The following is a 13,251-nucleotide window of genomic DNA, read 5'->3' on the forward strand; positions in this document are numbered from 1 at the left end:
CTTAGGAACCATTAAAAAAAAGTTAATTATTTTAATTAAGTCGTCTCTAGGTGGAATTTCTAGAAACGATTTCTGGGTTTTGGAGAATACATGTATTCTAGCCTCTCCGCAAAATTTCATGGCTAAAACACAACTGATGCTACCAAAATCAACATAGGATACAAGGTTAACCACCACGTTGGAAAGATGAGACATGAGTACATACCAAGATCAGTCTTTCCACCAAATCCCTCCACTAATCCATGCCCAAAAATGTGCATCATGTTGAAGAATGTAACTAGGTTCGGTATTCATAAATTGTATTTGAGTTACAATGAAATGTATTTATCAAAAGAATGAAAGAGAAATTTATTATTATTATTATTATTATAATAACTTATTAAAGCATGGGTTTCATGCTTGGGTCATCATGTTTGAGGTCAAAGTCCCCATTGAAGACTTCTAGGATTTATATTGAGTCATTAGAGTTATTGTCCATTTAAAGAGACCCTTCTTGGGCTTTTGAATAATGGAAAAATATTTATTATTGAGTCAAATAAGGTATTTGTCACCTCCACACGAAGTCGGCCTCAAACAAGGTAATGCGACCTCACCAGAAGCCTATATATTGGAGTAGTTCGAATTCGTTTGGGGACATCTCACACACAAGTTCGATACCTAAAGACCAAGAGCAAAAAAAGTGCGAAGTTGCTGGAAGTAGGAACATCAAAGTTTATGGGTTTGGTTCTCTCCTACTCGTATGGATTTGCTGGGATATTTACTGGAAGGACGAAGATACTATTGGATCAAAGTTATTGTTGGTCTAACTGCTGGATCAAAGTTGTTGTTGGGCTAATTCTTGGGTCGAAGTTGTTTTTGGGCTATTGCTGGGTCGAAGTTCTTCTAGATCGAAGTTCTGTTGCTGCTACAAGTTGTCGCTACTAGGTCGCATTTATTATTGAAAGGGTTATCATCTACGGAAGGAAGGAAGGGCTGACTTGGTGTGGAGGAAGTCTGTGTCTAGGTCAAGAGTCTTGGATCATCTCGTGAAATTATTAAGGAAGAGTTGTTGACTCGATTTTCCCCTAGATTGGGGTTTTTCCCTAGTTGTCCACCTAATCTGTCTGTGATCTTTGTGCTATTGTTTTTGGTAATTGCTTGATGAGCTAAAAGATAAAAGAGGAATATTAGAAAATGTTAAAATTGGCAATTAGGGCCAAACTCCATGTGGGCCATCTTATTAATGGAAGCTGATATTTTTCTTGGATCCCTCTCATCGAGAGGTGTAGGATTGATTAAAGATCATCCGATTCGGATAAGTATTCATGGAGATATGAATTTATTTGTATTATGGGACAATTCATCAAGGTTGGCCAACAACCAAATAAACCCCACTTCTGCTCATCGTTTTAGTATAAATAGAGGTGGCCTTCAAGTCATTTCAATACACTTGGGATCTCTTCCTCTCTACTTGTCTTTGGGTTTTAGTAGGAGGAGAGATCTTAAGGGATAATGCTGCCCTAATCCAGAGGGCAGAAGCCGGAACTGCCAGGAATAGCTGGAACTGCCGCGAATAGCCGGAATTGCTGGAACTGCTGGAACTGCCGAAACTGCTGGGAAAAGCCAGAACTGTCGAAACTACCGGGAAAAGCCGGAATTGCTGAGAACTGTCGGAACTGCCGGGAAAAGCCAGAACTGCTGGAACTGCCGGGAATAGCCGGAATAGCCAGAATTGCCGGGAATAGCCCGAATTTCCGGAACTATCGGAACTGCCGGGAACAATCGGAACTGTCAGAACAATCGGGAACGCTGACGCAGAGGGCAGAAGCCAAAACTGCCGGAACTTCCGGGAATAGCTGGAATTGCCGGAACTTCTAGAATTGCCGGGAACAACCAGAATTGCCGAAACTACCTGAGCATCTGTCTCCGAAGGAGGGCAGCATCCAAGGGACAACTAACTAACATTGGGATAGTTGTATGGTACTTAGCAGCAAATACACCAAGCATGCAATGTTACAGCTAGCATGCAAGGGACAACTAGCATACAACATCAAGCATGCAAAGGACAACCAGCATGCTAGGGACAACAAGCAAGCAAGATGCAGCCAGCACATAGGTCATTATGGCAACATGGTGCAACAATGGCACATAATGCAGTACATTGATGGGTACAATCATGATTAAAGAAGCATGATGAGATGCAACATAGTGATGATGGGTGCAGCATGGTGCAGCACGGTGAGGTGCAGCATGATGACGAAATGCAGCACAACAATAGGTGAAGGAGTCACCTTGGAGAATCAGTTGAAGTAGCATGTCTTCAATTGATCTCATGTATCATCTTCTTAGAGATGATCTATGCTCTTATCTAGATAAGTCAAAGTGTTGACTTCCGTTGTAAACATACTATCTCTCTCTCTCTCTCTTTGCTGAACTATTGAAGAACATATAAGAAGAATTGATCAAGGGTTTCCCCACATTGGGGTTTGTCCCTGGCTAGCGCCACATCTTGTGTCCTCTTGTCTTGGCTTGTCTTCTGCGATTTATGTTTATGTTCTATCTGCAATTTTAATGCTGATGTCATTGCTAATCTAGGAAAGATATTGAGCTAACTGTGAAAATTGAAATAACTTGCTCTAAGCATAGAACATACCTAAAATTAACATGGTATCAGAGCTGAGGTGAAGACAATGCCCAAGCAAGAGTGAAAGAGCAATCACTGAAGACAGTTGGGAAAGGACAAAAGGATCAGTGGATTCCTCATCCCTCTTCAAATTCACTGAGGGTGAAATCGATGCAGAGAATATTATCATAATAGCGCATCAGAAGTTTCTGATGGCCTTCCTAAAGATCACTTTATTGGGAAGTCCGAATCTAAGGGTGGAAGGAAAGGCAGATGCCTTGGTTGCAATAAGTTCGGCCATTATGTGAAGGAGTGTCTGAATGGCAGAGACACATCTCTTGATGAAGATAACAATCATTCCAGGGACATATTCAATGATCAAAGGAATGACAGGTAATGCAGGTCATCAAGGAAATGGCCGACTCTTCAAAGAAAGCAAGGAACCACAGGTATGAAGAATCAAATGTTGTTTTTGATAAGATAAAGAAGGGTTATCTTGTATTGGCCCTCTCCTTCAGATTCTTTGGGAATCTGGCTTATTGATTGTAGTGCCTCAAGGCACTTCATTGGATAGAAGGGTGCACTCTCTAATTTGGTAGAGATGGAAACAATCGTGGGATTATACTTGAGTCGATGCCACCTATCCCGGAAAGGGTGTAGGGAATGTTAACACTCAATTGAATGAGGGTAACTCGATTCATTTACAAAATCTCTTTTATGTCCCTGATTGCAAGAAGAACCTAGTGTCCATTTCAGCAATGGAAGCCAAACGTTATGAGGTGGCACTCATCGATGGAAAGGTACGTGTTTGAAAATAGAATTTTCAAATATGTTTTTGAGTTTAGGGTTGTATCAAGTTGCAGGAAGTCCATTGGGGACCATGTCCATTGACACATAGCATCGAAGGTCTGTGAGTCAGATGGTGACAGGGATGCCTAAATTCAAAAAGAGTATGAAAGTACATGTCTAAGATGTACTGAAGGAAAATATTACAAGGGGACCATTCCCCTCATATAGCAAGTCCATAGGTTTGGAACAACCCAAGGGGTTTGAGATTGATGATCAGGAATCTCACGTATGCAGGTGGAAGAAAGCCCTCTATGGCTTGAAGCAAAACTCGCTGGGTGTAGTATGAGAGGATTGATAGCTGTCAGATGAAGCTGAGATTCACTAAGAGTGAAGCCGATCCAAACCATTGTTTGAAGGTTGTGGATGATAGACTTCTCATACCAGCACCTTATGAGGACAACCTATTTCTGACAGGTGCATACCCTCTCATTTGCAGAAGTAAGAGGGAGTTGGATTCTGGATGAGGAATGATAAACTGCAAGCCTGTGACTACCTCGAGGATCTTAACTTTCAGAAGTTATATGGTAGTGATGTCGGACCAGATTTGGGAAATGCCTCTGAGTTTCATAAACTCATTCGCGTTGATGTTCTTGGTGAACTTCCGTCCGGATATATGTTTTGCAGTTAGCATGGTGAGCTCATATTTGGTTGAATCTCACTGGATTGGTGCCAAGAATCTTCTGAGATATCTTCGGGGTACAATCTCTCATGGATTGAGATACATTGCCGAAAATATGAAACTGCATGATTATTCGAATGCTGACTGGGCAGGCAGTGTGGAGGATCATTAGAGCACTTCTCAGTGCTGGTTCTTTTTGGATTCTACTTCGATATCATGGATGAGTAGGAAGCAGAAGTTGGTTGCTATAAGCACCGCTGAGACTGAATACATAGCTACGAGTATGATCTCGTGTGAAGTTGCATGGTTGCAGAAGCTCTTAAGTGAGTTGTTTGTACACATGATGAATACCACTGTGATTCTCTATGACAACCAGGGGGATTCGATTATTGAGGAATCTCGTATTCGATGATTGCTTCAGCAGATAGAAATCAGATACGACCTTATTTGGGATATGGTAAGTCAATGAGCGAGGAGGCTCCATCACATTGAGACTAATGTACAGGTCGCAGACATTTTGTCAAAGCCCCGGGGAAAGGTCAAATCTGTTACTTTCCTGAACGACTTGGAGTCGTTGAGAGACCTTCTTATAAGGGTCTTGCATGTTGCATGCATTGAGCTCTAGGAGCTCTGGGGGCCTTGGGGTACTTACTAGAGCAACACATGACCACAGGGCGACTCACCCTCCCCTGCTGGTGCGCTATGTACAAGATGACAGGTTCAACATTCCCCTGTGATACCCCGTGGCAACTATGGAACAGGATGATTAGTTCTCCTGTGGGCCGGGATGATTAGTTTTCCCGTGGCAACTGTGGAACATGATGATTAGTTCTCCTGTGGCCCGGGATGATTAGTTCTCCTGTGGCAACTGTGGAACATGATGATTAGTTCTCCTGTGGGCCGGGATGATTAGTTCTCCCGTGGCAACTGTGAAACAGGATGATTAGTTCTCCTGTGAACCGGGATGATTAGTTCTCTCGTGGTGACTGTGGGGTAGGATGATTTGTTCTCCTGTGGATAGGATGATTAGTTCTCCTGTCGAGGAATCCTACCCATGCAGTTTGGGACTCATGGGAAGTACCTCTCATCTGATCAATGAGCAGGGAAATGGGGTTAGGGACCATAGTAGTACTATCGATGGACGCATCGATGTATCTACTGTACTCCCTATGCTAGGATGACCTCCATTGATCTGGGATCAGTATGAGTGGTTTGAGACACTCTCTTGTGATATTGATCTGGGATCAATAAAACTGACTTCAGGCTAGTAAGAGTGATGTGACACACTCTCTTCAGATTAAATTGACTTTGGGTCAATAGAGAATGGTATGAGACATTCTCGATCAATTCTTCTTCTTCATGGTTCAACAGAGTAGAGCAGAGCAAACCAGTATAGGGCACTGAAGGCAGAGATAGTACAGTCGGACATATGGATTAGCGGATGGAGTTCTCTCTAGTTGAGAGGGAGTGTTAAAATTGGAAACTAGGGCCAAACTCCACGTGGGCCATCTTATTAATGGAAGTTGATATTTTTCTTGGATCTCCCTCATCGAGAGGTGTCGGATTGATCTAAAGATCATCCGATTCGGATAAGTATTCATGGAGATATGAATTTATTTGTATTATGGGACAATTCATCAAGGTTGGCCAGCAACCAAATAAACCCCACTTGTGCTCAACGTTTTAGTATAAATAGAGGTGGCCTTCAAGTCATTTCAACACACTTGGGATCTCTTCTTTTCTACTTGTCTTTGGGTTTTAGTAGGAGGAGAGATCCTAAGGGATAACGCTTCCCTAATCTAGAGGGCAGAAGCTGGAACTGTCGGGAATATCCGGGATTACCGGAACTGGCGAAACTGCTGGGAAAATCCAGAATTGTCGGAATTGTTGGGCACTGTCAGAATTGCCGGAAAAAGCTAGAACTGCCAAGAACTGTAGGAACTGCCAGGAAAAGCCGAAATTGATGGAACTGCTGGGAATAGCCGGAATTTCCAGAATTGCTGGGAATAGCCTGAATTGCCGGAATTGTCGGAACAGCCGGGAATAGCCGGAACTGCCAGGAACAGCCGGAACTATCGGAACAGCCGGGAACAGCCGGAACTATTGGAACAGCCGAGAAAACTTACGCAGAGGGCAGAAGCCGAAACTCTTACGAAAAGCCGAAATTGCCGGAATTGTCGGGAATAGCCGGAATTGCCGGAACTGCCAGGAACTGCCAGAATTGCCGAAATTGCCAGAACAGCCTGAGCATCTGTCTCGGAAGGAGAGCAGCATGCAAGGGACAACTAACTAATATTGGGACAGTTGTATGGTACTTAGCAACAAATACACCAAGCATGCAATGTTACAGTTAGCATACAACATCAAGCATGCAAAGGACAACACGCATGCTAGGGACAACAAGCAAGCAAGATGCAGCCAACACATAGGTCAGTATGGCAACATGGTGCAGCAATGGCACATAATGCAGTACATTGATGGGTATAATCATGATTAAAGAAGCATGATGAGATGCAACATAGTGATGATGGGTGCAGCATGGTGCAGCACAGTGAGGTGCAGCATGATGACGAAATGCAGCGCAACAATAGGTGAAGGAGTCACCTTGGAGAATCAGTTGAAGCAGCATGTCTTCAATTGATCTCATGTATCATCTTCTTAGAGATGATCTATGCTCTTATCTAGATAAGTCAAAGTGTTGACTTCCGTTGTAAACGTACTATCTCTCTCTCTCTGCTGAACTATTGAAGAACATATAAGAAGAATTGATCAAGGGTTTCCCCACATTGGGGTTTGTCCCTGGCTAGCGCCACATCTTGTGTCCTCTTGTCTTGGCTTGTCTTTTGCGATTTATGTTTATGTTCTATCTGCAATTTACTTTAATGCTCATTTGATTGCTAATCTGGAAAAGATATTGAGCTAACTGTGAAAATTGAAATAAATTGCTTTAAGCATAGAACATACCTAAAATTAACAGAAAACATAAGAATATCAAAAGTAATTATCAATATAGAGAAAATCTTTCTTCCTTTCTGATTTTCTAACACATGATAAGTACGCAAAAATACCTAACTACATAATGAAAGCCATACCTTCGGGGTTGGAAGGGCCACCTTCAAACATACAATCATAACAGATGGGTGAGAGAGCATAATCGTTGGCTCAGGTGGTAGAGATGATGGCACATCGAGCTATCTGGGGGTTGCAAGGGGCTGTTGGCTGAGGAACATCTAGGAGATTTTTTTTTCCTATGGATATCATCCACAGGTGGTGGGTAACAATACCAAACTGGTTGGTTTGGTACCTAACCAGTACCAATTGGACCACGAATTGTGTTTTTCTATAGGTTTGAAGCTGTTAGGGAGCTGGCTGGTGGGTTTGACTAGTTATTGGTTCAAACGGACCTGTTTTTAAAACTATGGTTTCACTTCCATTTAACTAAGAAGTTGAAAAATGAGGAGGAATGTGCGAAAAATGCTTAACAACCCCCACGGATGCTCAATGTCTCATGCCAACGGCTACTTGGTGACTTGACTTGGTCCACAGTACCATAGATTTGCTTGAGGAAGACTTGAATTGGTTGAAGGAAGCATCTTTTAACTTCGTAACAACTATATTTTTGTCCATTTGCTAACATTTGGTCTCTTGGACCTCCAGTGTTCCACTCTGACCCATCAACAATTAGTTTTTTAACTTCATGGGTTAGTTTACTTGACCCCATCAGCTGATACAACTCAACTTGGCACCTTTTTCTTGGTTCTCCAATGCCTTGGTTAATTTTGCATGGATTTGCACCTGGGTTTGCTGAGATTTAGCTGAAGAAATTTTTTTGCATGTGGCAAAAATTAACACAATCAGGTTGTTGTAATCCATGGCACCTTAGTTCAAGTGTGCCACTCATCAGATGGATGTGAAAAGTGTCTTTTTAAATGGAGATAATAAAGGGGAGACAATCAAGCATTTCCTTTGGGAATGCACGGTAGGTTGTTGCTATCGGGGCTCAATGTTAGCTTGATTTTTAACTCTCTTTCATGATCCACTCTGATGGAAGTGCTCATCTGTGAAGCATTTGGATGGTCAAACAGAACATGAGAGAATTTTGTGGGATTATAGTCTACTGTTGATTTCGGGTAGCATCGGATGTGCTCTAGCCTCGAAAATTAGTGGAGAGGCTAAATCACATGAGATCTCCAATACCCAAAAATGGTTTGGGCAGATTCTAAAGAGTTTGGGAGATATTAAAATAATTAATATTTTTAGTGAAGTCCCTAAGTCTAAACTTAGGGAAAATAAAATATTAATGTAATTAATATAAAACTGTGTTAGAAGGGTCCAAAAGTCATGGATCAAGCGAGAGTTAATCTTCGTTGTTGATTAGGGACTTAATCTTGACCGTTGATTTGTCAATGGGAAAAGTATAAGAGGAGGCTTGAGGGTCACTTGGAGAACACACTGAGGGAGACCAGTTAGTTCAATTTCTAGAGCGGGGTTAGCTGAGAAATTCGAACTAGTGGTTTGGTGAGTAGTCAGGAGGCAGCAAGTACGGAACAGAGAGAAGGGATCTGTCAAGAATATAATTCATAACAAGTAAAATAAATAAAATAAATGTAAATAGTAAATAATCAAATACTGATTAGGGTAAATAGTCATTAAGTTAAGTGAAAAGGCATGTCTAAAAGACATGCCCAGTCATGAAAGGACACCTGCTTAGGTATATATATGTGGGTCCTCATTGTAACAATCATCACTTATATATTTTTTATATATTAATAAATTATTATTATTAAATACCTCTTGTGTATTTTTACATTCAAGCCTACAAGCTATTAGTTTTTATGCTTCAGTGGTATCAGAGCCATGGCACACAATATAATCATGCGGGTCTTTAAACGTTGTTTGCTACACAATGTGCCATTACGTTCACGTCCTGATGGCATTGAGCAATTTAGTAAAATTCATGAAGCATTTGAGCGAGAAAAACCATATGCAGAAGTTAAAGCATATCGAAAGGAAATCAACAATGAGGAAGAATACATTGAAGATGATGAAGAGGAAAATGTGGAAGAAGTAAAAGAAGAAGAATTCGATCAAAATGTTGATAATGATAAATATGAAAATGATACAGATCAAGATGAGGATTTAGATAAAGTTGATCTTGATGTGAATGAGGATGATCTAGATCAAGATAATGATTCTGATTCTGATAATGGAGAGGAAGACATGAATTCATATAGTAAAAGTGGAGGAAACAATGCCAATTATGGTGAAGGGGAAGATATCAAAATTGTTGATCTGGAGGGAGACAAAGAATCTGTGAATATAAATGATATGGACACAAATAGTGAGAATGAAGAAAATGCAGGAATTCATGTTGATGGGAAAGAAGGTCCAGTAGATGTCTGCATCATTGAATTGAGTGGAACAATTGGGGATATTAAATCAATGCCATTCAATAAGTCTTTGCGTCAACTGTCATATTTAGTTGGGCCAAAAGACTTTTGTTGGGTCTATGTAAACCTTGTATCTTTTATAGGTGTTGTTGGAGAGAAGAAAACCAAACCAACACAACATAGTGTTCAGGAACTAATAGCATTGGGGTTGACACCTCATTGGCTATTTTTTCGAAGTTCTCAGCCCTTACTAGAGACTACTAAGGAGATGCTGTCTCAGTTTTGTCATGTTCTAGAAAGCAACATTCTTAATATTTATGATGTATCAAACATTTGGCATGTCCCTTTATTGCCAAGGTATCAAAAGGCACACGAGGCAATAATGAAACAATTGAATATATTAAGTTTTTCTAAAACCCCAGATTCAAAAGGAATGGCACTAAAGACAGTATTAGATTGGTTATGCTTAAATATTCCTAGAAATGAGATTCCCCTGAAGTTCTCGAGCTTCGTGGTGATTAGTGTCATTTGCTCTCAAAGTAATAATAAACTAAACCGTGAGTTGAGTTTTTCATTCTTGAATTCAATGGAAGAAGAAAGAGAGGGAAGGAGGCCGAGTGTGAATGTGTATGAGAGAAGAAGAGAAACGCCATCTCCCAGAGTTGTTAACAATAACAACAATGCCATCAATGAGGAAAGTTTTTCAAGCCTTGTTGAAGGTTTTTCAATGTTTAATGAGGAAAGTTTTTCAACAACAACAAGTGACATTACTCCCATAGCGGATAGCTTGTTTAATTCAGCAACTGTGACTCCAACAAATAATGGAGTGAGGTCAGGAAATAACAATAGACCTGGCATAGTGGATAAAATTAATTTTTCAACACCTGAGAGACAAATATGGTCACCTTCCGTTGGACCCATTTGCGCTCCCGTGATCCGCGCGCAGGAGGAGCAGGTTGACAACATCCACTGTAATCATTACCTTAACCATGGCTACCGGATAGAAGAAATCCCCGAAAATCCATACGACGTCTTTGAGGCACAACAACAACAGGAACGGGAATGGCATCGTAGGGGAGAACAGGAACGACAATGCAGGGAAGCTGAACTACAGAGGGCATGAGACCATATTAAGAAAAAAATATTATTATTAAAAAAATTAATAATAATAAATTAAAAAAATTAATAAAATAATAAATTAAAAATAATAATAATAAATTATATATATATATATATATATATATATATATATATATATATATATATAATAAGAATGAATTAAAATAAAAAATTGAAAAAATAAAATTAAAAAATTCAAGGGAATATTACAAAGTCTACATGATGAGATGCTCGCCACATTATATGCATTGAGTGACAAACATTAAAGTGAAGAAAATTGACAACATGAAAGCTTTGAGGACAAAGCTTCTGAAGAAAGGGGCTATGTTATGAATATAATTCATAACAAGTAAAATAAATAAAATAAATGTAAATAGTAAATAATCAAATATTGATTAGGGTAAATAGTCATTAAGTTAAGTGAAAAGGCATGTGTAAAAGACATGCCCAGTCACGAAAGGACACCCGCTTAGGTATATATATGCGGGTCCTCATTGTAACAATCATCACTTATACATTTTATATATATTAATAAATTATTATTATTAAATACCTCTTGTGTATTTTTTCATTCAAGCCTACAAGCTATCAGTTTTTATGCTTCAGGATCAACAACTGGAGACCAGTGCTGAGGCAGGAGAGGCAGACACAGAGGTAGTAGGAGACTGCGCAGTCACTAGAGGGCCTGTGTGGGTGACGCAGAAAGGCCTAGGGTTGACGCAGAGTGTCTGGGAGCCATGCAGAGGTCAGCCAAGCTGACGCTGGGACTAGGAGAAGTGCTGGAGAATTTTTCTCTCTGTGGGTAAGTCAGTTTGGCACCCTGTTGTACTGAAGAATTGCTGAATAATAAAATCCTCCCTTGCTGCACCGGTTTTCCCACATTGGGTTTTTCCGGGGACTATTGTCCAAAATATCTGTGTCAATGTGTTGATTCTTGTACATGTGTTTGTTTCTGTATTACGGTGTGATATTTGCAGCAAAATTTATTTTAATGTTTATTGAAGGAATTTCATAAATAACTTATTGAAGAATAAGTAGGAAAAGTAAATCAGATGTTGCAGTGATAGATTTTTCACATCTACTTGCTATACAACCTCGTCGTCATGTGAAAAATATAGCCATGTCTGACAGTGACTCAAACTCTGCCAATTAGGAGAACTCTCAGCCTTCCGTAGTGAGTTTGCTTTCAGATCAATTATAAATCAAATATTTTAAAGAGAGCTGTGGGTTCTGTAGATCTTTGATGTAAGGCTGATATCTCATGCTAGGTGAAGGTTGTTGATCGCTAGGTCTATGGCCACCTTATGTAATGAATGATGCAATCATTATGAAAGTGAATGAAACATAAGATGCTATAATGGTAACGTTAAGGGGATTAAGCTACAACGTTGAAATGCAGATGTTATACGAGTTAATCTAGGACATGGAAACACTACGGTGTATTCTCTATAGTTCGGTTATAAATTGAGAATACCTAAATTGATTTTCAACTGAATTTAATAGTATACATCTATTCAGTAATCCATTATATAAGTTGTCTTTCCGGTTAAGTTTGTAATACGTTGTTCTTTCAGTGTGGCTGAATAGCTTGAAGGACTCATTTGATTTATCACAACTATTCACAATGCAATAGACATACGGAGCTTAACATGCCGTTCAAGTTTACAAGACATTGTTTTTTGAGTTTATACTTTATAGTGCATCTTAACATGCCGTAGATGAGTTTTGATATTCATTGTTTTCTCAGGTCATTGACTAGTATACAGTGTATGTGTTAAATTTATGGAATCAATTGAAAATTTTAATTGCTATGTACTGAAAAGAGCTTCTTGCAAGAATGGAGGAATATGGATTTATGCATCAGATCACTGAGATGATCTTATGACAGTAATTAAAGGAATTTTTCAGAATTGAGACATTTTTATATTCATTCTAGAATTGCTTGGTTCTGTATTTTACTGGGACATCAAATGATTATTGTTGGTGTTGTATTCACAGCAAAACAGTCATTTACATCCCGACCTGATATGTTTGATGGCTTGCCATTGCTTCCTGTAGAAGGTGTGGACAGTTTAGGTCCACCTGCACTTTGGTTGAACGTACAGGTATTAGTTTGCATGTAGAAAATTTGTTTTTCATTGATCAAATTTAGTCAGTGTTTTAAAAAATTGTTCCTCGAAACTTTATTCTTCCTATATGAAATAATCTTCCTATTCAATGGCTAGTAACACTTCTGTTTAAATTGATCATGGTTCATGGCCTTTCTTTAGATGATCTCACAAGTAGTGTTTTAAAGAATTGGTCGTTGATGCTTTACACTTTCTATATGAGATATTGTCTTTCATTCAATGGCTAATAACTTCTTCAGCTGAATTAATCATGATTCATGGCCTTTCTTTAGGTGATCTCACAAGTAGTTCTTTGTAACTGTAGAGTCTTTGAGTGGTCTTAGTAGCCTTTTTGTTAACATGAGCTTTAGGGATTATCGTGGATGACATATGCTACTGATTTTTTAGACTTTCGAGTGCTTGAGATGATAACTTAGTTACATTTAACTGTGTGGTAGAATGGTCTTTCAGTTTCATTTGCATGCTGGTGGTGAATATTCTCAATTAGAATAATGATTGCTAACGTCTTGTGGTTTCTAATTAATTTTTCCTATCGTTGTCACT

At 39.5% G+C, this 13,251-nt stretch overlaps 1 protein-coding gene across 1 annotated transcript in view; it reads left to right on the forward strand.

The window, feature by feature from the left end:
• LOC149222677 (glycerophosphodiester phosphodiesterase GDPDL6-like) overlaps window positions 1-13,251 on the forward strand; it is a 378,163-nt gene that overhangs the window by 99,442 nt on the left and 265,470 nt on the right. The window contains exon 3 of the mRNA XM_089385570.1: window positions 12,578-12,684. Coding sequence (XP_089241696.1) covers window positions 12,578-12,684 — 107 coding nt within the window. The remainder of the gene's footprint in view (window positions 1-12,577; window positions 12,685-13,251) is intronic.

Source organism: Pinus tabuliformis, chromosome Q (genome assembly GCF_031772625.1).
Source record: "Pinus tabuliformis cultivar Carrire ecotype Pingquan chromosome Q, CPIR1, whole genome shotgun sequence".
In the NCBI taxonomy this organism is placed as follows: domain Eukaryota; kingdom Viridiplantae; phylum Streptophyta; class Pinopsida; order Pinales; family Pinaceae; genus Pinus; species Pinus tabuliformis.